The sequence below is a fragment of the Engraulis encrasicolus genome, chromosome 3, assembly GCF_034702125.1.
Source record: "Engraulis encrasicolus isolate BLACKSEA-1 chromosome 3, IST_EnEncr_1.0, whole genome shotgun sequence".
In the NCBI taxonomy this organism is placed as follows: domain Eukaryota; kingdom Metazoa; phylum Chordata; class Actinopteri; order Clupeiformes; family Engraulidae; genus Engraulis; species Engraulis encrasicolus.
The window spans coordinates 33,870,279-33,897,778 of record NC_085859.1 but is presented as its reverse complement, the minus strand read 5'-3'; the positions used below and the strand labels follow the sequence as shown (position 1 = coordinate 33,897,778).

The 27,500-nt window shown below is 40.7% G+C and overlaps 3 protein-coding genes across 6 annotated transcripts in view; all 3 read right to left on the bottom strand.

Annotated features, from left to right (window-relative positions):
- LOC134446034 (arrestin domain-containing protein 3-like) overlaps nt 1-1,675 on the bottom strand; it is a 4,672-nt gene extending 2,997 nt beyond the window's left edge. Inside the window, exons 1-4 of the mRNA XM_063195259.1 lie at nt 1,324-1,675; nt 1,034-1,094; nt 775-922; nt 268-364 (exon numbers count right to left, since the gene is read on the bottom strand). Of these exons, the coding sequence (XP_063051329.1) occupies nt 268-364; nt 775-922; nt 1,034-1,094; nt 1,324-1,582 (565 nt within the window). The 5' untranslated portion in view covers nt 1,583-1,675. The remainder of the gene's footprint in view (nt 1-267; nt 365-774; nt 923-1,033; nt 1,095-1,323) is intronic.
- A 123-nt stretch (nt 1,676-1,798) lies between these two features.
- LOC134446031 (arrestin domain-containing protein 3-like) lies at nt 1,799-21,494 on the bottom strand. 4 transcript variants are annotated; one of them, XM_063195255.1, is made up of 8 exons: nt 21,015-21,494; nt 12,282-12,323; nt 11,892-11,952; nt 11,645-11,792; nt 11,225-11,321; nt 7,013-7,269; nt 6,399-6,669; nt 1,799-1,951 (listed from the first exon to the last, which is right to left on the bottom strand). In XM_063195255.1, the coding sequence occupies exons 1-7, from the start codon at nt 21,274-21,276 to the stop codon at nt 6,409-6,411; spliced, it is 1,128 nt and encodes a 375-aa protein (XP_063051325.1). In that variant the 5' UTR covers nt 21,277-21,494; the 3' UTR covers nt 1,799-1,951; nt 6,399-6,408. The 4 variants fall into 4 exon arrangements, with proteins under 4 accessions (XP_063051325.1, XP_063051324.1, XP_063051326.1 ...); XM_063195254.1 differs by lacking the exon at nt 1,799-1,951 and having other exon boundaries at nt 1,958-6,669; nt 21,015-21,493; XM_063195256.1 differs by lacking the exon at nt 1,799-1,951 and having other exon boundaries at nt 1,958-6,669; nt 12,282-12,320; nt 21,015-21,493.
- A 2,229-nt stretch (nt 21,495-23,723) lies between these two features.
- The window catches only part of LOC134446033 (arrestin domain-containing protein 3-like), a 7,061-nt gene continuing 3,284 nt past the window's right edge, over nt 23,724-27,500 (bottom strand). The window contains exons 4-6 of the mRNA XM_063195258.1: nt 27,399-27,495; nt 25,496-25,752; nt 23,724-24,652 (exon numbers count right to left, since the gene is read on the bottom strand). Coding sequence (XP_063051328.1) covers nt 24,413-24,652; nt 25,496-25,752; nt 27,399-27,495 — 594 coding nt within the window. The 3' untranslated portion in view covers nt 23,724-24,412. The remainder of the gene's footprint in view (nt 24,653-25,495; nt 25,753-27,398; nt 27,496-27,500) is intronic.

The following is a 27,500-nucleotide window of genomic DNA, read 5'->3' as shown; positions in this document are numbered from 1 at the left end:
CTACCCACTACTTGAAGGGGCCCCAAACAGTTATCCCCAGAGGGCCCCATGTCTATATTTTGACTAGGGCCCCCCAAATAGGTAGAACCACCACTGATTGAGCCTACTACAACTAGACATTGATCCAATATCTGTAATTAAGACCATTGCCTTTAGTCTACGTGTATTACAATAATCTAGAATTCTACAATTCTACAACAATTTATAATGGTCTAGATTGTTATTTAAGGTGATCGCAAAGCAATATAAAGTGACTGTCACACCTACCAAAGTAATAGTTGGTGCTGTCGATTCTCGCTGTGACCGAGACACTTCCAGAGTTCAGAAATTTAAAGCTCTTGTCTGCATTTCCGATCTGAGCTTTCTGCAAACAGAGAATGGACAGCAAAAGGATCTCACAAACTACATAGTACAAAGTATACAGGTCCTGGCCATATAGGCCTAATTAGAATAATGTGACCCAAATTTCTGTCTTTTTTTCAGAAGAAAATGGTGATTTTATCACAATATTCCAATAATGTGAATTCCTCAATTCATGTTTTTTTTTTTAGCTGGAAGGCCAAAATGTGTAAAAATAAACAAATGAATGATTGGAATAGTTCAAAATGTGGACAATGCATCTACAAGCCATGCCATGAAAGTTAAACATTATTGATGGAATTATGGAAATAAATCAACTAATTATATGGCCATGGCATAGTATATAATTGGCATAAAATAAATAAGTCCAAATAGCATGAGTAAGAGGTCAGAGGACCAGTGGCATTGTCTTACCTTCATGGCTAGAAAGTCCATATTTGTTCTGGACAAATAAGTGAACTCCACTTTTTCTTTGGCATCCAACCGCATGGGCCTCTTCACCTCTGCTTCTATAAAATAAACAACTTTTCCTGTGCAGGTTTTGAAGGAAGATGGCATCTCCCTGCAGTGCGCAAAATAAAAAGGTAATAAAAAGGTAATTAAAAAAGAAGGCCTATTGCATTTTTTTTCATAACAAAGTTCCCAACATTGGAAGACTTGGAAGAATACTTACTGCTGTGGTAGTTGAAAAGTGAATGGGTACACATGGCATCCAGGAGGAATGACATCGGAATCTAAAGATACATCAAGGAGACAATGTGGTTACCAGGACTGTCTTCTCTTCTTGCTCTTAGTACCTTACATTAAATATAGCAGGGATCAAACTTACAGATCTGTCTTGACTGACCCTCTTGCAGTGACTATAGATCATTGACATACAGCATGCGTGGCAACTACAAAAATAAAGCATTGACAAAGAGTTCCAATTGACCAAGCTGTGCTCTACTTCAATCCTCTTCTTACCAGTATTTTCCTTTTGAATGAAGATAGTTTCCAGCTGGAGGCATGTTTCTTTGTCGTGGAAAACAACAAAGATTTGACCATAGAATTCAGTCCACATGACACTTGCTTTACCCTCCGCTCTCACTGAAAAGGAGTTTATCTTCATTTCCTTTCTAACTTCAAGGGTAACACGTCCAGAAATGCGATCCCCACCACTGAAGGTATTGTCTGCATTTAGTGCGTCGTACGACACACTAATTTTTAAGTCCCTGGAACACATCTTGGTTGATGACCAGAATGCCACAGGTAGCACACCTGGTGAAGTGTGTAAAGAGCAAGGGAGGTGGGTCTATTTTATGTCGCCATGGCATCAGGGCTGGATTGGCCATCTGACATAGCGGGTTTTTCCCGGTAGGCCCCGCACCCTCGTGGGCCCCTATTTTGGGGCCCACAAGGATGCGGGGCCAACTGAGTAAGTTCTGGGCCGCTAATTATGAGAGGCCCCTTTAAGCCAAAAGTGCCTGGGCCCTATTTCTCCCACAGGCCAGCCCTGCAGGGCATCATCACATGACCACGTGTGTGATGAGTCATCTTGGCTTCTTTCCGCCCTCCAGTGGCCTTCCTGCATCTCAGTGGAATTTTTTGTAACCTGGGAAAGACGGTGTAAGATGAGTAAGAAGGGCATGTGATGAGCATGTGAGCTGATGAAATCTGAGCAGGTGTGTGTTGCTACACAGAAGGCTCTCAAAACACACATTACATTACAATTGTTGTGGCACCATGTGACTAATCTCCCCATGGTCCTTTATTCCCAGCATAGTGAGGGTTGTCCCCTTTCGTAGGCATTCTAAGGTTATCATTGCCTACTTTACACTAACACCATGCCCTTTCTGCTGAAATTTCAGTGACCCTCTATAGTCCTACGACCATACCGCACTAAAAAAAAACAAGACAGAAAATATTATTCAGGTTTATTTATTGCAAATGAATGTAAAAAATAAACAACCCCAGACAGAGAATGTTATTCTTTTAGGTTGGGTACTTGAGTCCACTGTACGTACATGGATAGCCTTGTCAGTCAGTAGTTTTGAAGTACTGCTTGTAAAATCTGTCTCGGTAGGCTTAAATGAAGCTTTGTCGTAATCTTTGGTGGGACAAATTGAGGTGACAGTTGAGATAACACTGTAGATTTGCATCATTTTTACTCAACCAAAATATAGAGGATCATATATTTCAAAGATGATACATACATATAATATTGCACAGTTGTAAATAATACATAAATAATAATTGATAATAAAGATTACTAATAAAAAGCACAGATGAAGAATTGACCAGGACAGAAGATGTTATAACTGCTGAAAAGAAGTTATTTCGTCACCTCCCACCCCAAATATTAATTTTAAAAAAAGTACAGCAAAGACCTCACCAGGTTGTCACAACTTCCAATGCTCTGCAATGCTTGGGCAAGGTCGGCCAAATGCCCAGGGCCTCGTCCAATCAGGGGCCTCATCGCCGTGTTACATTATTCTGTATTTTCTAGTTGCTTACGGGCCCTTCTCATCTCAGACAAGGCCCCTGGTGACATCTGGTGGGCCCCAGCGTCATTTCTAACTTCAAAATTCTTCTTTGCTCAGGGTGTCAGATTTCCTAAAACCGCCCCTGCTCCAAGTAGCATATAATGACTGTCTGAGGATATTGCTGAAAAAGCGTAGGAGTAGCGGTGGTACAGTAGTAAACCGTTTTGTGACTCAGGATAGGCTGACTTGAGGAACCTAATGTTTAAGTTCGTTTGTCATCTGGAAGTCTGAAAGTCTCAAAACTGTATTGCAATGATTCTCACAAGCCTCAGATGCAGCTCTGTCAGATATCAATCATATCTGTGGAAGCATTGGTATGGCTGCCTTTTAAGACTGTCGTGACTGATAATGTACTGTATTTGTATATACATATGCATCATTGCTTGTTTTTCTTTATGTATTTCTCTTCTTCTTTTACAATCTATTTTATGTGCAGATCCTGGCCATATAATTAGAATATCATGGGAAAAGTTGATTTATTTGTAGGAGCGGGAAAGGATCTGCACACTGCTAGCAAAAGACTTAATTTATTTGGAGCAACGTTTCGATCATAGATCTTCTTCAGGCATCTTCATCTTCAAAAGTTGATTTATTTCCATAATTCCATCAATAATGTTTAACTTGTATGGATTGTAGATGCATTGTCCACATTTTGAGCTATTCCAATCATTAAATTGTTTATTTTTACATAATTTGGCATTCCAGCTCCAACATGAATCAGCTGAACCAGCTCCATCACGAAAACATGAATTGGGGAATTCACATTATTAGAATATTGTAATAAAATCACCATTTACTTCAAAAAAAAAAGGAAGAAATTCGAGTCACATCAAATCAAATCAGTTGACATTTGGTACTTTCTACATAACATGTCAATGTTCAATACTTGGTTAGGACTGTCTTTGTCTTAATCACTGCCATGATGTGTTTAACATTGAAGTCAATGCAGAGGCATTGCATGGGAGTTATGGAAGCTTTGCTGTCTGCTGTTTTTTTAGTTTGGTCTGGTGAACCTCAATTCACTCTTCAATAAACCCTGTAGATTTCCATGCCACATTTTGGTGCTAACTCACCAGTTTAACTCTAACTCACCAGAAATGAAACCCCATTGAAATGAATTTGTTTTTATTTCTGGTGAGTTAGAATTAAACTAGTATGTACAATTTAATGCCTGGAATAGTTCAAGGTGTGGACAATGCATCTACAATCCATAAAAGTTATGGTAAAAGTTGATGGAATTATGGAAATAAATCAACTTTTTCCATGATATTCTAATTATATGGCCAGGATAGCAGGAAATTATTGTGTTGGTGGGAAGGTTGAGAAAGTCCCATCAATGTAATAAAAAACTGCTAATTCAGTGAAAGTATGTTGTGCAAATGTGTGTGTGTGTGTGTTTGCAAAAAAAGAACCCTATCCCTCTTACACACCAAATCTGAAGCATACCCAATCTGACAGCCTACAGTAGCTCATCTCCCCTTTTTGTTCCCTGTGTGTATTGAAGGTTGTCTCCCTTCATATAGGGCCTATATTATAGGCCTTCTACGGTTTCCGTTGCCTATATGCTAGTACATTGACGCGTCACCCTTACTGCTGAAATTTCAGTGATCTTCACTCCATTTTCTTACACCCATTTGTGCACAAAAGTTACAAAAAGACAAAAAATAAGATTATGCAGGATCATTTATTCCATATCAATCTATCAGTACATTAGCCTGATTATCATCAACGTTCAAATCTCTTCCAGACTTGGTCTGACCAAGAGCATAATAATTAACATTTCCCAAACGGCATAGTTGACCCGCCTCCCTTGGTTTGCTTATGGTTGTTTGCTTCCCGACAAAGTGAAAGGAGTTCCCGCATTTGTGGGAACTCAGAAAGTACTTGCATTGCTCTTGACCTGACTATTTGCAACGCCGATGGTGTTGCGTCACTAGGAGGGTGCGGCCTGGCTATCAGTACATGTCTATATCAGTATGTTAGTGCAGTGAAAATGGCATATGTGTGAGGGTGTGTTGTGAGCGAGTATATTGTGAATGAATGTGTCAGAGAAAGAATTGTAAATTCATGTCTGAGTAAGTTAGGTGTGTGTGTGTGTGTGTGTGTGTGTGTGTGTGTGTGTGCCTGAAAGAGATTATTATCAATGTCTTATCTAAATGTTTTAGTTAAACTGCACATTGGAGACTGGTCAACCACAATTTCAAACTTCTGTGCTAACCCTGTTACATAGATTTTCGACAATAAAGTACACTTGACTTGATAAAGTACACTTGACAAATAGAACTCCAGACAGAGAGCATGTATAATACTTCAGCTTGTGGAACTTGAGATGTCTACATGAAAATCCAGGACTTACTTTTGAAGAAGTGCTTATAAAATCTAACACTGTAGGCTGCAATATAGAGTAGCTTTGTCATAATCTTTGGTGGGATAAATTGTCATGACCCTTTAGATAACACTGTCATTTTCTAGGATACTTAACCCAAAATAAAGAGGATCATACAGTAGATTTTAAAGAGAATATATCTATAGTACAGTTTATATACCTATAGTACTATAGTAGTTGCACAGTGATAAACATGACAGATCAATAATAAAGATCAAGATTACTGCTGAGAAAATAGATCAAGAATTGAACAGGACAGAGATGATGTAACTGCTGAAAAGGAGATCAGTTTCCTCACCTCCATAGTAGTGTGAGGCCATCGTAAAACATACGCTAGGGACACATAGCAGGCGAAACGAGCGATGCGAAAGAGACACGAAATTCAGTGTTCTGAAAGCTTAACCGTCATCAGGTCGTCGCGGCGAATCAAATTGAATGGAACAGTTATGTTGTTGATTTGATTGGGCCGCCGCAGGCGAATTCGCTCCTCATTTGCATAATATTAAACTTGGTTTAATCATTTCGTTTCGCTCCTGTTTGCTTGCTTTCGCCTGCCTTTGCCTCCCTCATAGTAATGAATGGCAAAGTTTGCTTCGCTTGACCAAATGCGCGTCTATGTGTCCCTACCGATAGAAATGCAGACTTCAGTCTCATTAACCTTTTCAAAGTAACAATCCAGAAACAACTGCCTAAAGGGCCTGAAACCCTACCCAGAACACTATGTGTCCGTGAGAGTATTCTACTGAGACCTTCAGACAGAAGGATAAAAAAATATATATCTACAGAATATATAAAAAATGCAAGGTAAGTCATGTTGCTTTTCTAATGCCCGTGGATACCTTCTACAAAGCCTAAATCCAACCCTACCATAATGTAGCTGTATCATCAAACATTCAAATCAAACATTATATAAAACAAACACATGTGCACATGCACATCTTAAAAATCCAATAATACATCATAGAAATGTAACATTTGCCATTTTAAGACTAATGACCTGTAAACAATGACAGTTGGCTCCAGAAATTTTTTTTAGAGAACATTTGGGAGGACCTTCCAGGCGACACAAGTAACAATGTATAAAAATGTTATGAGAATTGCAAGGACATAATGTGAAAAAAGATACTGACAAAATTTGGTTTAGAGCGTGAGAGACAGGCCACTCATGGCAGGGTAGAGAGAATCATATGCAGGTGGTGGCTCTGCTGGCTCCAGGGCACCTGATGCTGATGCTGATGCTGATGCTGCTGGCAGTGGTGGTGCTGATGGAGATGCGGCTGCAGATGCGGATGCGGATGCGGATGCTGACGCGGATGCTCCTCCTCTGTCCAGTGGTGGTGCAAAGATCTCCACGGGGAAAACAACCTCAGGATCTCTTGAGTACTTGATATCCATATACACCTGAGAAGTTCACACAAGATTGATTTTACAACCAATTTCAGCAAAATCACCATTAACTGTGTATAGTGCATTATAGAAATGTATGTCATTATAGAAATATAGGTAATATTATAGAAATGTCATTGTAAAAATGAAAGTTTGTGCGTATGTGTGTGTTTGTGTGCGTGTGTGTGTCTGTTTGTGCTACAAAGTACATAATGTAAGTACATATCCCTGCACATATTCTGGAGGGCGTGTCTTGGTTTTTGTTAGTCCTTTATTGCTTGAATCCCAATGTTCCTGAAAGCTTTTAATACAAGTTTCATTCAATTACAGTATATTCGATTAATCGCCAGATGCCTACCTTGACAACATATTCAACTTTGAGGATTTTGCAGTTGAGGGTGGTGGGGGGGAGATCTTGGGGAATGGTCAATGAAACAGTCATAGATTCCTTTGATGATTTCTCAATAGGCTCCCTGACCTCCTTGACGATATTTTCATAATCTATGCGCTCAGTCTTAAGAGCATAGAAACTCTGCTTCTGGTACAGACTAAACTTGGGCTTTATGGCACGACCAGAGTTGTTGTGGATGTCCGCTGTGATCTTCAACACATCTCCTGTAAACGATAAACGTTAGATTTAAGAATATTTTTGCAATTCCGTCCATTTTCCAAACAGCATGCTCTGACCTTTAAATGTATGTAATGGTTACATGATTATACTGTAAGAAAGCCTTCAATATATGCAAAAACGTATTTCTCTCCTGTACAACCCCTGCAGTACTTCCTTTGGGAATGGATGCTACAGTCTCTAAGTCAGGGGTCCCCAACCTTTAGGGGTCTGAGGGCTACTTAGCGCTACCCGAGGGCTACTGAGGGCTACCCGAGGGCTACTTTATTCAAAATCCTCTATCGATATCTTGGTGGGCACCTCAGAAGCTCCTGGAGGGCTACTTGGCGCCTGTGGGCACCACATTGGTGACGCCTGCTCTAAGTCATGCCGCCTCCTAAAAAGCCCAGTGGATCTTAATGACTCAATGGCAATAGTCAATGGGGGATAAAAGTTGGTCTTTGCAAGAAGCCAGTCTCTCAAACCAATAAGGGAACTGAGCATGGAAGCCATTTAGAATATGCTGCCTTGTGTCTCCAGTGTTTTTGGAGGGTTACTCTGGTTCAAATAGGAGTGGCTAAGTGCCTAGGAGTCCTCACAAATGATTACTGTATATATACGGGAATGTCCACTGTCAAGCAACTTGTCCAGTGAGTTCCACAAGTCATTCTAATAACACACATACGCTGTTACAACTTTCCACTTTTATAGTCGGGTTCAGAGTGTCACTTTGTTCGTCAGGTACAATCAAATAATAAAGGTAGCAATGACCTGCTTACAGTCAAATCAATGACTGCTATAAAGTTAGGAATTACATACAAAGTGGTAAACAGTCCGAACATCAGTTTCGCCTACCATTTTCTTCCGAACAATTTACAGACTGGTGTGAGAAGGCTCTTGGGGGTGATCATTTGTTGAAAAACCCCTACAATGCTGCCTGTGCAGTGAGTGATACCGCTCTTATCAAAGGCCAAAAGTAAGCAATGGGCCTCCTTAATTCTCTGTAAATAAAACAACAGATAATATGGTACTTTAAAACCTTACGTACAGTGTAATTTCAGCAGAAACAGAGAGAGATATGTAAATCAATCTAGCCTAATGAAGCCACCAGACTCCTGGGAACCTGGCCTGGGGGGAATGAGTATGACACGATGCCACCTAGTGTATGTGCCCTTGAATTGAAGTGAGTAAAATCATACTCGCTAGCCTGAAAGCCTTGGATGGACAGCTGACATTGAGGTAATAAGGTAAGCAGGGACAGAAAAATAATGACATATCATCTCTCCATTAACTCCTGCCAGTATACTCATTGTCATTGTTATCACCAGGGTTGCCTGATGTGACTAATGATTTCCAGTCAGCTGAACGCTCAAAAGCTGCCTGTAGGCTCCGAAATGCTGCCCAATTTGAATTCAGTCTGTTGATTTCTATTGCCATGAATAAAAAAAAAAGCCTAATGTTTTAAACCCGCAGATGGTCATCTATAACAGCTTAATTTGCCAAGAAACTGCTCACTCTGGCAACCCTGAACATCACTCCAGCCTGACTCTTTCTGAGCCCCTCCTGATGCATGGCCATTATTAATAGTCAAGCTAACTGCATGTGTCACCATAAGACTAATAACTGGTAAGACTAATAAGTAATAAGATAACTTATTGGGTAAAGGCAATGGCAATCTAGCCTCCTGCACCATCCTACTTACTTCCGCCAAGAGACTTGGCTCCGCACTACGTCTGCTACCTGTTTTCTGTGGAGTTTCTGTGGGATTTTATCCCACGGTAGGATGCTCTGTCAGACATGTCTGTTAAATGGACGTCAGACATGTTTGTTCAACTAATTTTCCTGATTTTTCCGGAAATTTCCTTCCCGCTTCCTGCAAGCGCGTCAGATCAAACAACCCCCAGACCATGAATACGAAATGAAATGGTAGTATTACGGGATGGTCAGGACCAGGGTAATGGCAATCATTTCTTCAATCAAAAGTCAGTAGAATTTCAATTGCATCTTATGAATGTAATAAGAAAAGTCTTAAAATAAACCGTGAAAAAAAAAAAGTCAGTAGAATCTGCATCACCAGGAGGAAAACTTTTCTGAATGCTGGAAAACCTCAGTATGCAACATGGCATCATACAAGTAAGATAACACGTCGACTTGAACCGTCTATCGCATTTGTGCCCTACACCTTTGCATGTTAACTCGTGCTCCACAACGGTTTAGGGATGGTTTTGGTCTGGGCACAATTTCGCTACAATTTCACCATTTCCCTTGCTTGTTTCACTGTTCTTGGCAAAAGTAAGCTGAAACGTTGCTTTACTGACAGGTTAGGGTTAGGCATGGTTTTGCCGTTGAGGACCACGACTTAACTCGCAAAGGCATCACACCTCAACCCGGAATACACCAGCGTGCAGCCAGTCTGCTATATGAAATGAGGAGTAGTGCTGGTAAGTGTATTACCAGATTGAAACGGGCATGCAAAGTTGATTATACGAACATGTTTCGTTGGTTTTTGGGTATGAAAAGGAAGATATTAAAGCCACGTTTCTCAAGACTATTTTGACACAAAATGTTAAAAAAATATTATTGGAAGGTCCATTCAAAAACATTTGATTTGTACACTTATGGTTGATGACTTGAAAAATATGGTTGGTGACTGTCGTTTATTTTGACTATTAAAGGACAATAAGTGGAAAATGGCATTTGCTTAATAATTTGGAATGGGGTGTACTTCTGCAATGACACAAGAACATGTTTGGGATGCAGTTTGTTTAGCTGGGCACAGGGCTCTAAATGAACACCAGCCAACTGGCCAAATGCTGGTGAAATTTCAGTTTGGCTGGTGGACAACACCAACTGATGAGCCACTTTGACCCCATTAGTGAGTGTGTCTGGCTAGTAAAATTAACATCTACTATAGGTGGTGGGCCCAGTCTCATATCTTGTCAGTTCGTTGGTGTTAACGAGTGGCAACTTTATTTTTGCTTATATAACCCCCTGACAACCCATTAATCAATATTTTGGCTGTTGCCATCCTCAAAACTTGCAAATTGATTTATAAAAATGACAACAAAAACTAGCCAACCGAGTGACGTCACGTCAATGCAAAGTCAACGAGGCAGAATACAGCTAGTGCGTGCATGCTACCCGGACCCGTCAGATTTCATGGCAAAAAGTTACAAGTTGGGGGGTAAGTGGGCTCACTTGTTGTGTACATGCAAAAAAAAAATCTCTCAAACTTTCAGAAGTGCTCTTTTTCGCTGTTAGTGTTCGGTTGTCTGACCATCATTAGGCAACGAGAGATAAATGCCAAAAAGAGGACAGGTCTGTTCCCTCAAAGCAATAGATCAATGAGGTGACGGGGGTAGATCAATTCGCCAAAAAACTACGTGTCAGTAAAGAAATGCAAGCTGTGTTATTTTTTCCAGTAACAGAAAATGGTCAGGAATGAAATGCCAAAGTTGTTTCAAGGATTAGATGAATTATCTGCCTATGAAAAAAGTCAGATATGCGGATAAATATTCCCTTTTCAACTTTGAGGGGCGGAGACTTCCCATTGACTGTGCATTATGTGACGTCATCCCCAGTCTTTTTTATTTTCATTATTTTTTAATATCAACGTGCAACTTTTCAGCGTGGCAACAGCCAGAATATTGCTTCACATATTGTCAGGAGGTTATATTAGAAAAATCAAGTTGCCACTCGAGAGTGAGACTTGTGAGACTCGTTTTCTAAAGGAGCTACGAAATCTAGCCCACAGCCTACTAGCCATTTTGGCTGGTGATGAAAAAAGTTAGTTTAGAGCCCTGGATTTGGGCATAAAATTGCCTGTTGTCTCTGCATAATAAGGGGGGATAGACACAGACACGTCATACTACGTTACAAACTTGTCCTCATTCGTTTACAGTATATGGCCAATTCCTTCAGTACTCAGTCTCCTCATTGAAAAAAGTTTCTGCCGACACCTACCAGTGTAGTAATGTGTGCCATCAATGCTAGCATCGAATGAGATATCTCCAGAGTTCAGAAACCTCAATTTTTTCTCTACAGACCCAGACTGCGACTCCTGCAAAGAGCCAACAAAGAGGAAATCAGAGCACAAACCACAAACAATTACACAGTAATGAGAATGTGCATGGCCTCGTTTATCTTTCAATGCGTTTTCACTTTTCATGTTTACAAAACTTCATACTTTTTCTGTGTTGAATATCCGTGTTTTAGGCTTATGTCTGACTGCTTTGAAAAGTGGGACACATTCTGTGTCATTGTTTGAGTGTATTACTCCACATTATTTACATGTACAATACATTGATTCAAGACTAAAAGGGATTATTTTCTTAAAAATGTCGTCAACATAAAAGCAGAGAAGGTGTACAAAACAGGTCTTACATCCGTTTCTGGAAGGGGCATGAGATTCCTGGAGACATAAGTGATCTCTGTTTTCTCCTTTGAGGTTAAATGCATTCGCCGTGCCAGCTTCGCTCTCAGGGAGTAAACCACTTTTCCAGCGTTCCCATCGTAAGAAGAAGGCATATCCCTGTAAAGATGTCATGATTTTGGTTGGTATTATTTATTTTGTGTTTATCGTTCAACAATAAACAAAAATGCAACACGTCTTCAACTTCAAGGGACTTACTCTGGAGGAATTTGAAGTGTGAAAGGATATACATGGACCCCACGAGGAAGAACAGTTGGCCCTACAGAGAAAGATCAGGAAATATAGATGTCATTAGCCTTCCTGTCCCTTAGAAAGATTCACTATATTTGTATCAGTGGTGTAGTCTACTTTTTTATGGTGGGTATACTGTATATTGGAGCATTTTTTGAAGTGGGTATACTGTATATATTTGTGCTATTCAAAATAATGGATAAATCAATTTTAAGTGGGTATCCCTGAAATCCCTGAAATTTAGTAGTGGGTATACTCTGTATACCCGCGTTCTACGTAGACTACACCACTGGTTTGTATCCTGTAAAGTATACAAAGAATTAACTATGGTTTTGCGCTTGTGATTTTTGTACTCACCGACATTTTCTGGTTGGCCCTGCTGGACTGATGAGTCTCCTTCTGAAGCACAAAAGCGTTTCACCATTAATGTTCTGAGGCTGAGGCAGACACACTTGCCAAGCAAAATTCAATGTAGTCTACAGTGTATATGTATAGTGGTCATTTCACGTGAAATCAGACACTTTGGGACCCGACCGACCCGGATTTCCATCATACTTGGTGTGCCTTTTTAGTAGCAAGGTAGCACCCCAGGGCTGCATTGGTTTGGATCTGACATGAATATTAAAAGGGACACTGTGCAGGAAATTGTCAAAAAAGGTACTGCAAATATGCTGCTCATTGAAACTGGGCTGCCTATTGCCAAATTTGATCTTTACATGAAAGTTTACTAAGCAATAAACAAATATTTTCTAGTACGGTCCAAGTACAGTCAATGGCTATTTTTGGAAATCCAAAATGGCGGACCATGGAGAAGATCCCCCTTTTCATACATGAAAAGTGCAATTTTTCCAGTCATAATGGATACTTAGAATTTGATGGTGGTGGTAAGTTCATGAAAAAGGTAACATTAGTGAATGTGCAGCATGAATTCTGGAAATAAACAACTAAAAATCTCACACAGTGTCCCTTTAAGGGAGAAACAGACTAGCTAAGGTTTACAAATGAGGGTAGGACACTACATTCAGCCTTGATTATATCAGTCAGTGTTAGTCACAAAAAGATGTCTGTGGTGTTGTTTGAAAGCTCTTTTCTGGCTCTACATATTACACAATCAGCTTGGAATACAACAAACCTCCGAATATGAGTTATAATTAAATGAATAAAGAATAAAGAACCTAGTAACTAGCAGCGATGTGTGTGAACGTAGCTTTAGGGGTTCTCTAATCAATTATGCAGATTATCTATAACTGGGCCTATGGGTCATTTCACGTGAAATCAGACACTTTGGGACCCGACCGACCCGGATTTCAATCATACTTGGTGTGACTTTTTATTAGCAAGGTAGCACCCCAGAACTGCATTGGTTTGAATCTGACACTAATATTAAGGGAGAAACAGACTAGGAAAGGTTCACATGTGAGGGTAGGACACTATACATTCAGCCTTGATTATATCAGTCAGTGTTAGTCACAAAAAGCTGTCTGTGGTGTTGTTTGAAAGCTCTTTTCTGGCTCTACAAATTACACAATCAGCTTGGAATACAACAACCCTCAGAATATGAATTATGATAAATTGAAAAATTAAAAATTGAATATCTAAAAAACTCATATTTTAAAATGGCCAGTTCCTTGTCTTAACGTAGCCTGCAATGTCATGAACAACACCTGAAATGCTGGTGTTTGGTTCTTTATTCATTTCAGAGATAATGGGACTCAAAAATATGGCATCATACAAATCACCTAGTAATAATATGGTAATGCCATAGTAATATCACATGACAGCATGTCTATCGGAATATGTGAAGGATGGAGATGGTCCATGAGGATGCAGGAAGTTCAGTTTCACCTCTCCAGTGCTCGGCATACATTCCTCAACACATGCTAGCCACTAGTTGCCATCATATATAGCTACAACATACTCTTTGATGCTTGAACATTTAGAATATTCCTTTACTGAGTTTATTCTTTCTACCCTGCCTTCTCTGAATGCTGAAAATGGTCTAGCTTCCACTGTGTCCATTGACAATGGGCAGAAGCTGTGTAGATTTTCAGTACCTGGAATAGGGACCGACGAGGGTGCAGGCCGTTATGCCAGATGGCCAGTCCAGTCCTGTCCCTGACACTACTCTATTACTTCTTCATTATAACTCATTTCAACCTTTATGTCCCATTATCTCTTAAATGAAAAAATAACCAAACACCCCATTTTCAGGTGTTGTTTATGACCATACAGGCTATATTTAGACAAGAAACCGGCCATTTTAAAATATGAGTTTTTTAGATATTCCATTTTTAATTTTTCAATTTATCATAAATGATAAATATTTAATATTTTGTATTTATCATATACCTTTATGAAAAGGTGGACGGGAGTGGTAGGAATGATGGGGGACTGGAAGCGTTGCGTTTCGGGGATATACCTTAAGCAGTTGAAGTCAACTGCACAGGCAGTCTAGTTTTCTTTACAAAGTGTGCAATATATCCAGAAATAAGTGGAAATATAGACAACTTTTATCATCAGGATCTTTTAATTGAACATTATAAGATATTTAGAATTGCCAAGTATTTATTTCCAAATGCATTTTGTAATTTCAAGCAAAAACACTTAAAAAAACCTCCTTCAAGGGTTAATTGCACACAATTAGACAGCCATGGCAGCCTCTGAAAGTTTTGGTTTTCATTTTACAACCAATCCACTGTGCATTTGGATGTGTTCTTTGGGGTTTTGTCTTGCTGGCGTGCACATGATGTTCAACTCAAACCAAGTGTTCTTGCCATGGTTACACATTTTCCTGTAAATTATGATACCTGTGATGCCTGTCATGATACCTGTGATATGGTCAAAGCCTCCAATACCTGATGCAACAATGGGGTAACATAATATTATGAATCGGACAACATGCTTGATTTTTGGTAGGGTGTCCTTTTCCTAAAAGACTTTCCTGCAGAGTATGCAAACATACTGTTTGTGTGAGTCACTGAAAAACTGTGCTATTGCTTCATCTGACCTTAAAACATTCTTAAAAGGGCTGTGCTAGGCCTGTATTTTCTCATAAAGCCGTCAGGTGTTCCCTGTTATGACTTTTATTAAGCAATGTGGTCTGCCTTGGTCTCCAACCAAAAGGCACTACTTTGTGTAGTGTCTAACACGGGGTGCTTATTGAAAAAAACTACCCAAGACAGTTCAAAGTTGACAGTCAGGTCTGTAGATGTTAGTCCCTGTGTTTTTTTCATTATTTGCACCGACTTCCAAAGAATTTTATCATAATGTCTTCCCCTATCCCCCACATCCAAGGATGTTCTTTAGAGCCCCATGTTTGGCAGATTTCTGAATAACATAACACAGTGTTGAAAATTGTATACCAAGGTCTTTTGAGATGACCTTTTATTATTTGGAGGTCTTGTTTTTGCAAATAATAGTATTTTTGGTGTCCTCAGGTAGCTCCTCTGTCTTCACATTGGTGAAAGACACACAAGATGTAACTGGTGGCTATTTAAACACAAATATCATAATTCCTTGCCTAATTCATGTTCTATGGGCAAAAGCAATTAGTGAAAGGTGATTCCCATTTGCGATTTACCATAATTGAGTCAAATTAGATTTCCACAATGGTATCCAGTTAAGGGTGCCAATACCAGTGATCCCGGGAGCTTTACCATCTTCATTTTTTTCCCTCTCATAGTTTAGTATTTAATTCTGTTGATAATTTTTTTATTTAGTATCAACCGCACGCTATCTATAGAAAAATCATGGTTGACCTTATTATTTGTTGTCTTGAGATATGTCCCATAATGTACTTAAACGTCAAGGGTGCCAATAGTGGCAGCACTGTGGCCTATCACTGACTGGAGGTGTACGGATGCTTATGCGCATAAGTTGCACAATGGCAACAACCTGTTGGGCATCAACCAAAGCATCTATAGCAGTGATGCCAGTGCTGGGGTCAGGGGGCAGATTTTTTTCAAGAGAGAAAAAATAAATGGCATTGGTAAAGTATATAGCTTCATAATGAGGCATAGGCCTACAATCTCATGGTTAAGTATTCATTTTACCCTTTGAAATAATATTATTGTTCTATCCATCATAGTCTACACATATTTAGAAATGAAACAAAATAGATTGGAACCAACAAAACTCATTTCCTAGAAATTTGAATTTATTTGACAATAAGGCTTGCACATCAAAACATGCCTGGTTAACCCTGGGACTGATTTTACTACATCCAACATAGTCAGGTATATTGTGTAATTTCGTTCAATTTTTTAGGGGATTATGAAAACTATATATTTTTGGAAACCTTAGACTGTGAGGAATCAGAAAAGCGATGTTTGACAATTTTTTTGGGTCGCTATGGTGACCATATAGGGCTTTCAAAATGGCCACCTTTTAATACCAATTTATTCAATCTCTCATCTTCAGGAATACCTATAAATTATTTTTTAGCAATCAATTTGTCATGTGGGATGAGAGAAAATATTATCATACATTTTTGGATGATCAGTGACCCATACTTAAGTTTTTGTTATGTTTTATTTTGTTTTAAGGCGAGACAGGACAGGTAAATAGGGTACATTTTTAAACTTACAGATATCGCTATGAAACTTTACCAGTCGATTAATCATGTGAATATTAGAACAAAATGTATTACAAGTTTTCTTTAATGTCATGTTTAAATATGCTTATTAGGCTATATCTAATTAAATATGCACTAATTTGCATATACTTTGAAGCAACTAATCTGTCTGCCTGAAAAAGCCAGGTTTAAAATTATTACTTTTTTTTTAAAATAGGCCTATGTTAAATACAAAAATATTTAGAGGGGGGGGGGGGGGGTGCGCTGTGGCGCAGCGTGCTAAGCCCCCCACATTTGGGCTTACATTGCCCACGGGGACCCCGGTTCGAGTCCGGCTGGGGTCATTTCCCGATCCTCCCCCATCTCTCTCTCCCAATCATTTCCTGTCTACTCTCACACTGTCCTATAATAATAAAGGCCAAAAAGCCCCAAAAAATAAAGTAAATAAGTCTATCCAGTAAATCAGAAAATACTGCCAATGACCTTACAAAATGGCTTTTCAGACTGTTTTTATGCCTATGATGTCATACAAAATCATGAATGAGATCATCAAATCCCTTGATACAAACATTCACACTCTTGCTAATAATAGGCCTGCAAAGTTGGGTGCAGATAGATTCTATAGCAGAGGAGATTAATCTCTCAGAGCGGGATGAACTCTTCTTACAGGCCTACACAGCATCAGAAAGGAGCATCATCCTCGTTTTCATTGTCACCGTCACTACTTGAGAATCATTTAGCGGTCCGCCATGTTAACTCTCTGTGTGTGTGTGTGTGTGTGTGCGCGCGTGTGTGTGTGTGTGTGTGTGTGTGTGTACAGGGAATCTATTGATTCTACCGTAGTTGAAATCCAGGTGTCCAGAATATACACCCTTTATAATACACATCACAGAAATCAAAGATATTAGGCCTATTTATAAACACATCAACATAGGCATGTACAAAAGAAACTGCAGAAATGCAGCATATCAGTGACACATCTGCATACATAGGCCTACATAGAAACTTTCACTTAGCTGTCAAAAAGAAATCAGCAAGTAATTGAAAAGAGTAATAATGTGCAATTTAGGTAATCCCTCCCAAGTACAAAAGTGTCATAGTGCAGGGTGATGCTCAATGCTCTAGTACTGTAAGTTGCACTGTGTTGCCAAGTTCCCTTTGGGTAGAAAGGCTGCCCAGTGTTGTGAGACACTGTAGTGCAGCAGATTGTCCAGGATGGTGCTGCACATTGTCCAGGGCTAAGGTTCCCCAAATAAATTAGTATTAAGTCGTTCTTAATCTTAACCCCTTAACACAGTCCCTCTGTTATAACCTTATTGTCACCAAAGTACGACCAAGTCTTAATCGTTTACTGTACCGAAGACTCCCTGTATTTTCATAGCAATGTTGTTATGCTGTCAGTTGATTGTTTTCAGCAAAGAGTGAATAGGCCTGCTGACAGGCCCATCTGCAGTAAGAGGCTACATACCACTTAATAATGAGTCGGCCCCTTGTCAGTATATCAGGAATAGGTCTCACATCATCACTAAAAGCTTATAGGCCTACATACACTACTTTTCCTTACACGTGTATTATGTTTAAGCATGTTGTACAGGTATATGCATGTGCAAGGAAAGGTATTGTATAAACTTGAATTGATGTCTACCCCTGATATTGTTTAAGGGGTGCCTCATACTTAGTATCACTACCTAATTGGCCATAAGGCCTACAGGGCATTTGCCCGGTGGACTGGCGATGATTTTGGCCTGCTCAGTGCAGTTCTATCAGTCCTCATGCCACTACAGCTGACCTCGGAGTCAGATTTAAATGTTGATTTTGTCTTTTGTGGTCAAAATAGGTTGTAATAGATCACTAAAAATGTTGCCACAGGCTTCATTGTCTCTTTCCATGCCTGTTCTGATTTGTCTTGGCTATGCCCAGCCTAATGTTTCAACCCATTTCAGCCCTGCTACCTAAGTATTAGTTAGGTTTTTGGGAAACTCAGCCGAGGAGGATATTAAGTGTTACCAGCAGGGACAGACAAATGAAGGTAGATAATTGATCAGGAGACAAATGCATGAAGACTTACGCTGTCCAGTCCATCATGTTCATTTCCTTCTGTCAGACACACAGCCACTGCCACACCAACACATTATGTCACTGTGGTTTATGGTAATGCATGGAATGATCAAATGTGTGAAATGATCAAAATCAAAACGTAATTTTAGAAACTACCACTTACTTTCACAGTAAATGTAATTTCATTACCAGATACCACCCACAAAGTAGTAACTGTAAGGAAATACAGCTCTTATCAAAATGTTGTATTTTGAATAATGGAATTTGCAAACATGTAAACAGTAACTCCCCGTTACTGACCTCCTGAGTACAGACTATTCATACAGTTTGTTGCTTGGAGGGTGGGGTGCTGCCTCACCCCCACTACTTTCAGTGCAGATCAGTCTGTTGATTCGGGACTTGACTTACAGTATACTGTTAGATTTCCAAACCAAACAGTGATTGTATCATATGCTTGCACAGATAGGAACGTGGTGGTGCTAAAGCACCTGCCCCTTTACCCTACTGGACAAAAAAGGCCCTTTTTGAGTTATTTTGAGGATTTTTTTTCACAATGTACTGTGGTCCATGTTGACGTGATCATGTAGCCCCTTAATGCACGCCGTACCTCCTGTGGCACACTGTAATAGACGTTGAAAGTTAACTACTATTGTACTACACTACTATGACCTTGGGCCTTAAGTAATACATTACGACTTGGTCATTGCCATTCTGGTACAGCTAATTTATAAAGCCGTGTCTTAAGGTACAACTGATGGTGTCCTAGTAAGGCAGCCGGAAAGTTCCATATGCCCTCCACCCCCCACCTCGAGCACTTGACCCCCAAAATGTCTGTGCACCCCACTGGATTGGACAGCATGGTAAAAAAGTAACAACATTATCCTCTGTCGAACACCAAACACTCTCAGTCTATGTAAAAAGTGTAGTCTCTGCTTAATACATTAGGGCCTGTGTCTACATGTCAAATTTGGGTGTCCATGTAAATTAGCGCATATTTAGGTACATTACACCTCCTTTGCATATTGACACACACAACATTGAAGGAAACTTTTAATATAAAAAAACCCCTGTACTGCAATGTAACTGATAAACTGGAAAATTTGTGTGGTGAGGCATGTAAGTAAATTCTTAAAAAAAAACACGAATTTTTGAATGAAAAATCCATGAAAATTGGGCCCTGAACTAAATTATTTGTGGTAAATCTGTATAGAGGGCCCTTTGAACTATCTAAGGATGTTGAATAACAACTTTTCCTATAAAAATATTTACCTCAAACCTACTTTCATTTTCAATTTATCAAGATATTAGCAAATTAGCCTAGGCGTTTTTAGCATGATAGGGTCCACTTTTTCAAGACCCAAAATTATTGCATTAATGACTTTTGAAAATTGTCAAACATCGCTTTTCTGATTCTTTAGGGTCTAAGGATTCCAAAAATATAAAGTTTTACAAATCCCCACAAAAATTGAACGAACGCATATATCTTAACATAGTGTACCTGACTAACAAAAGAACAGACTTCACATTGCATGATGATGTTGTGTTAGGCTGTTAGGCCTAGATGACTACAGAGTGCGCTCCCTCGCCAGGACTCAGAGTGACATGAACAGGGAAAGTTAAATAGGCTACCTAATGATACATGCCCATAAGGGCAGTCATGGGTGAGTGGTTAAGGCGTCAGACTTGCATCCCAGAGGTTGCCGGTTCGACTCCCGACCCGCCAGGTTGGTTGGGGGAGTAATCAACCAGTACTATCCCCCATCCTCCTCCATGACTGAGGTACCCTGAGCATGGTACCGTCCCACCGCACTGCTCCCCATGGGGTGCCACTGAGGGCTGCCCCCTTGCACGGGTGAGACATAAATGCAATTTCATTGTTTGCAGTGTGCAGTGTTCACTTGTGTGCTGTGGAGTGCTGTGTCACAATGACAATGAGAGTTGGAGTTTCCCAATGGGCATTCACTTTTTTGCATAGGCCTTTGTTTTTTTTTGTTTTTTTTAATCACCACCTGCATTTATTCTATCAATACAAGACACAAGCAGATAATATATTGTGGCCTTTTTTCTGGCCAGTTTCCTTTTGATGGACAGGACATTTCTCGCGGGGGGGGGTCAGACAGGACTTGTTTTTGGGGGGCAGCTCGTGGGGAGCGAGGCAGGACTTGTTACTGGGTGCGGGGGATGTGCCCACCCCTGTCCCCTGTTATGTAAGGGATTAGGCTACTTTGAAAGGACATGTAGGCTCCTAAAAAACTTTGCGACTTTGATCAGTGTAGCCTATCCGACTAGGCCTACTGAAAGGCTACGGAAAAACGGAATACGAAAACAAAAACCCTGCACTTTGATGCATAGTGCCACCATAGCTTCCCTTTTGACATGAAATGAGCGTAAGCTATGCATCTGGACACGATGTTCTACATTTCAGACTTAGGGGGGCACCATATGACTAGATATCTTACCGTCACTCTTCTTGTCTTGGACGAAGAAATGTTCCGCCTTGAATATTTTTTCTTGGTCAGAATACACAATGGTAATCTGGCCAACTCGTCGAGTCCACAAAACTCTTGCTTTTCCTTTCAAGAGCACTAATAAAGACTGTATCTCGGTTTCCTTCTCAACTTCAACCGTAACACGCCCAGAAATGTAGTCGCCACTGCTGAAAGTGTTGTTTTCATTCACAGCAGGGTCGTACACGAGTGAAATGCTTTTAATCGAAGGCATTTTTGCAGCAAAGGTGAGGGTAGCCTAAAAGTTAAATGTGGAAAGTGCGGCAGCAAGAATTTGTCACGCGACCCGCGGGCAACATCACGGCAGTCGCGTAATTTGAGTCCATGCAACTAGCAACAAGAACCGCATCCTGATGCCAATCCACTGAGAAGTTTTGCAGTGGTTGCGTTGGGAGTGGTTCCACTTCTTCTTCGCAAGTGAAGTAGGCTATCCAGCTGTGCCCTGCGAGAAGGCAGGCCTGGTGGGCCAGCGTGTGACATCACACAAACCCAGCCCCGCCCCTCAATGAATGGTCTGGGGTGAGTTTCTCAAAAGACAAGTTGTTAGCCTATTAGCAACTTCGGTAGTTGCCAATGGGAAAATGCATTGAAAACAACAAAGTAGCTAATGTAGTAAGCAACTTTGGTTTTGAGAAATTCACCCCTGATTTGTTTTCATATAAGAAGTTATGTCTAGCCTACTGTAGTTCTACTCTGTGCGCATGGCAGCCCCATTATGGATCAGCTATAAAAAAAATAAAAAAAGAGACTTTGTGTAAACTCCAAGTAATGCCTGTGTTTTAGGGCAGTCATGGGTAAGTGGTTAGGGTGTCAGACTGGCATTCCAAAGGTTGCCGGTTTGACTCCCGACGCTCCAGGTTGGTGGCGGGAGTAATCAACCACTGTTCTCCCCCATCCTCCTCCATTCCTGAGGTACCCTGAGCATGCCGTCCCGCCGAACCGTTCCTTAAGGGCACCATTGGGGACTGCCCTCTTGCACGGGTGAGGCATAAATGGGGCTGAAAAGGAGCTACACTGCTAGTAAACCATTTTCTGACTCAGGACAGGACCTCTTGAGGAACCTAATGTTTAAGTTCATGTGCTGTCTGGATACCACCGCATCTGTTTCCTCCTCAACTTTAACTGTAACATATCCAGAAATATAGGCCTAGGTAACCTCTACAGAAGGTATTATTTTCATTAAGTGGGTCGAACTGAAATGAAATGAATTCTGCAAAGTTGAGTCACAAAAGTCAACAACTGCAGCAGCCAGGTTTGGCATTTCAAGCAAGTCTCCAAATTCCAAATGTGTGTGCATGTGCGTGTGTTTTGCTAAAAACACATCTGAAACATCCTCAGCCTACAGTAGCTCATCTCCCCTTTTTGTTCCCTGTGTGTATTGAAGGTTGTCTCCCTTCATATTGGCCTTCTAGGGTTTCCGTTGCCTACTCTACTATAGACTACAGTGTTCATTTAAAGCCACAGCTTTTGTTTCCTGATTTAGTAGTTTAATTCTTCTTTGTCACATCAATTTAGGGCTGTAAGATTATGGGAAAAATTACAATAACAATTATTTGTTTCAAAATTGAAATCATTATTACTGCAATCACGATTATTTAAACAATAAACAACGTGTGCAGATTATTATTTAAAATCACAAAATGAAATATAACCAAGAATTTATATAAGGGATGAAGAAGGGGAAAAATGGAATTTTAATCATTAAAAGGCAGTAGCATGCAGCTTAGGTGGGCCTACAGGTTTTTGGCCAGAAATACCAACCTGTCAACATGTTGTGGCTTAAAGCAGTGGTTCCCAACCTTTTTCTTAAGGGACCCATGTTCTTACTATTGTAAGCTTTGGTGACCCAACCACGCGAGCGCCCGCACGAGACGGAGTCACAAGATGCCCTCTGTTTCCTGCGAAAACTAATTTTAGTTATTTTATTCCTCAATTCGTCTTTGGTCAAATATAGAATAAATGTTTAATGTAACAATTTGTTGCTTCTATGCATTTATTAGTTAAATGCTTTGTCTTTTATTCAACATGGGCTATATATATTTAAAATGAAACCCCTTAAAATCAAGAGGGCTCCGCGACCCCCTGTGGATCTTTGGCGACCCATAAGGTGGGTCCCGACCCATATGTTGGGAACCACTGGCTTAAAGGATGCACGACGGTAGGTCACTGTATTGCCCCCTGTGCGATCACGATTCAATTGCCACGGCCACGATTTTTAATCGTCGCACCTAACATGGCACCCATTTTCTATTCATTTTTATCAATTGTGCAGCCCTACATCAATTTTCATATCTAGGCTATTCTAATTTTCATCTTATAATGGTCTGATTTATTTTCATGTAGGAAGTTATGTCAAAAGCACAGATCTCCTTCCTTTAGTATTTCATCTTCTGAGCTTAAACACATTGTGTTTAAGAGGAAAGAAGAACAGCTAGAAGTAGCTATAGAAGGGCTGAATGGCTAGTGTCTCAGGAAAGTCAGTAGCCTCAGTGGCCATTGCCAATAAGCAAAAAAGTCAATGGGCACATTCGTGATGAAGCAGTGCTGCTTTTGCTAGGCAGCGCACATGCACACTTTGCCAGTTTGATGCATTGTGGTTAGAAAATTCTTACCAGAATGCCTCAAACGTGCAGTGTGCATGCGCGCTGCCTAGCAAAAGCAGCACTGCTTCATCACGATCGTGCCCATTGTTAAGCCCTGCTATGTAGGCACCATGAGGTGGTGTCTATCGCCCACTGAAGTGGCTCAGCTAGTGGTACTCATCCAAGATGGCACATCAATGTGTGCTGAGGAAAGATGATTTGCCATGTCCAACAGTGCAGTGTCCAGAGATACCAGGGGACATACCAGTCCACATGTCATGACAGCAGAACCCAGGGACCAGTGTGTTGTGACGGTACTACTTTCAGATTGTAAAGAACATCATTTATTTAATTCCATTGTACACTACTTTCATATTGAAATTCCAAAATTCCCTTTAATTGTTGCTTCTAAGTGTTCTTCGATGGCATATTACCAAGACCATATAGATTTATTTTTTTTAAAACCTAAATTACAGTACAGACAATGATGCCTGTTTTTGAGTCATCTTGCTGGCAAAATGTATTCATTGAAAACATGTCCTTGACACAAGCATTTTGTACATGGCACACGTGACACACCACACTGGAAAAAAACAATGTGTCTTTGGGTATTCCCAGAACTGTGAACATACTGCACCCCTAATATTCTGTAACAAACTACAGATTAAATATGATATGAACTACAGATTGTATAAATATAAACGTACATTACATTTGCACCAGTGTTTTTCCTTTCATCAGAGTCCCATCATTATTTTTTTCACCCATTCATTTCTTCAGTAGGGCATCAGTAGAGCTGGGGTATATGTCATACTCCTCGTAAGCAGGAGGGGGGTCGGAGTAAGAGAATGTGTAGGACTCCTCTTGGCTCTGACCCCCGGATGCCCCCATGGCACTGTCGTCCTCGTCCTGCGGTAGGGCCCGCTGCCCAGGCCCCTGTCTTGGCGCAAGGAGCTCCACATCAAACTTTATTACGGGGCCAAAGCCATACTTGACATCAAGATACACCTGGACAGAGAGATGGAGTACAGTATGAATCTTACACGTAGAGCGGGGAGATATGCTTTAGTGATAAAGGCAGTCCTTTTGGCTCATTTGCCTTTTGGTGACAGAGCCTTCAGTGTTGCTGCCCCCACCCTTTGGAACAGTCTACCTCTCCATATCCGCCAAGCCCCCACACTGGATACGTTCAAAAAGCACCTAATATCACATTTATTCACTGAGGCCCATGCCCCTTAACCACCCTGCCCCCCAACCTCACTTCTAGCCCCTCCTCTCTTCTCCCTCTTTTCCCCTGCCCATCTCTTTTGTAAAGTGACCGTGGGTTACTTGAAAGGCACTATATAAAACCAAGTTATTATTATTATTATTATTATTATTATTATTATTATTATTATTATTATGGGTACTTTTTTTTCTTTTAGCCATAGAATATGGAAGTTGCAAATGATGATAAACTGCAGCAAAGCATGCACATTGCATTGCCATTTCACATGCAACTGACACAGAGGTTCCAGATTTGATCAGTGATGAGGAGATGCCCAAAAGTCTGGCCTTTATTATTACAGGATAGTATGAGATTAGCCAGGAAACGATTGGGAGAGAGAGATGGGGCAGGGCCGGGAAATGACCCCGGCCAGACTGGAACCGGGGTCCCGGTGGGCAGGCAAGCCCAAATGTGGGGGGCTCAGTGTGATTACATTTTAAATGTGACGGTTGTATGGTTTGAAATGGTTGTAATGTGATTATTACATTTTAAATGTAATGGCTGTATGGTTTGAAATGGTTGTATTGTGATTACATTCTACTATTGGGCATGCAGAAATGTAAAACGCCAAGTGGTATACCTACCCTAAGCCTGTACTCGATTGCCAGGATATTACTGTTGAGAACAGTGGTGGGGACGTTTGTTGGAATGCTCAGCACTCTAGTGACATTTGCGGATGAGGACGACTCGACAGGATCCCCTTCTTCTGTCAGAATGTCTCGAGTATTGACCTTCCTCTCCTTGCTTGCGAAGCAGATCTGTTTCTGGTACAGACAGTATGTGGGCTTGACTGGACGAGACGAGTTGTTCTGAAAGTGTCCTGTGACTGTTATGCCGTCTCCTGATGAGCAAAAGAGGCAGGGAGTTTATTACCAAAGCTTAAAGGACAATTCCCGCCAATTTTAAACAGGCAGTTGTCTTGCACACACTACCCATTCCAGCCACTACCCACACACCATACACATACACCATGTCATGGGAAGCATGAGCAATACATCTGCCTGTTGAAATTGCCAGGACCTCTCCTTTAAGCAGATTGCTGTTGAAAGAATGCCTGCAACACTTAAAGGAAGCATGTCTTGCGCTTCAGCCCGTGATGCTCACAGTCCAGACCGTAGAATGAAGAAAGACTGGGCTACTTCTCAGTGACTAGACCCAGGGATGACCGGAGCACACAACATACAGTACTATTCGAGGTTTTCTTTGTTTTTGTTTTTTTGGTGCACAAAGTGACTGACGTTTCGACGCATCCCTGGGTCTAGTCACTGAAAAGTAGCCCAGTCTTTCTTCAATGCCTGCAACACATTCAATGTAACTGTGAATCCATATTGCACGACGGAATAGAACCGAGCACACAGTTTTAGTAAATTGGAGCTACTGCGTAGTTTTACCAGGAAGATTCGAATTACTTCCCCAGTGCAAAACTAACTGCGGTCAAAATATTAGCTCACGTGGTTGGCTGCCAGTCTCTTGCCCCACCTCACAATATCGTGTTTAGAAACACGGTGAACCCATAGGCATCCCTCACTTCAGCATCCTGTCAATCACCGAATCAACCCACGCATTTGGGATTCTCCCTCTACGTCACTCATTCATCCTTTCTTTCAGCCAATAGATCATTGTCCATGCTTTTAAAAAAATATCCCGTCTCAAACTGTTCTCTACTTCTAGCTCAAGCCAACTCAGACGCCACCTCCACCCCTACTACCACCGTCACCAGTTGGTTCCCGTCTGAAGGGGGCAGGCTACGCCCACCTCCATCTCCGATAGGAGGACATGCACTCCTACCATGGTTATTCGATGAGAAGACGGGAGCCTGCGCCAAAGAGATTCATACATCACATAACTCGTGTCAATCATTGTGAAATAAACGTCAATAACAGTTTCTCTTGCCTTTCAAGTCTTTATGGTAGAGTTGAAGCCCACAATTCAGGTAGGCCTAAAGGGTCACACGCTCTGTTTACATGAACGTCATCAATCGAGGGCACTCTATGTGAAGTGAGCTCTCATTTTATTGACACCCTCTATTATTTTTCTTATCCTTCAGCCTTTAGAGCAGGGCTATTCAAATGGCGGGCCTGGGGCCAGATGCGGCCCCTGGACAGCAAGGTTCTGGCCCCCCAAAAGCCCCTTGAAATACGGAATAGTTTTTCGGAATTTAGAGATAAATGTACGGGTTCCGTATCGAGCTGAAATGGGACACAGGATATTAAAATGCAGGAAATTGCATCTAAGAAATGCAACATTTTCTGGGGGAGGATTCCCAAACCCCACACTTCAATGAAGTTTCCATATTTTTTTCACTGACAGTCGATTACTATATAATACATACATATAGTTCGGCCCCTTTACTGGATGGAATTTGAAAAACTGGCCCTCGTTGACATTTAATTGAATACCCCTGCTTTAGAGGCTCAGAATAATTTATATCAGAAAATCTAAAAAATAAAAAAAAATCAACATAAATAAACCAATTGAAGTGCTTACCCAAGGAATACTCTGTGTTGTCAATACTTATATGCATAGACACACTCCCACTATTGAAGAGTTTCAGTTTTTCTTCTTTGAATTCCTGTTGAACGTGCTGAA

Excerpts from the sequence above, each read along its gene's own strand:
- LOC134446031 (XM_063195255.1), bottom strand. The coding sequence starts at position 21,276 with ATGCCTTCGATTAAAAGCATTTCACTCGTGTACGACCCTGCTGTGAAT. Across the intron at positions 12,324-21,014 it reads CCAAGACAAGAAGAGTGACG|AAGGAGACTCATCAGTCCAG; the intron begins GTAAGATATCTA and ends TTTGTGCTTCAG. Across the intron at positions 6,670-7,012 it reads AAGTTGAATATGTTGTCAAG|GTGTATATGGATATCAAGTA; the intron begins GTAGGCATCTGG and ends TGAACTTCTCAG.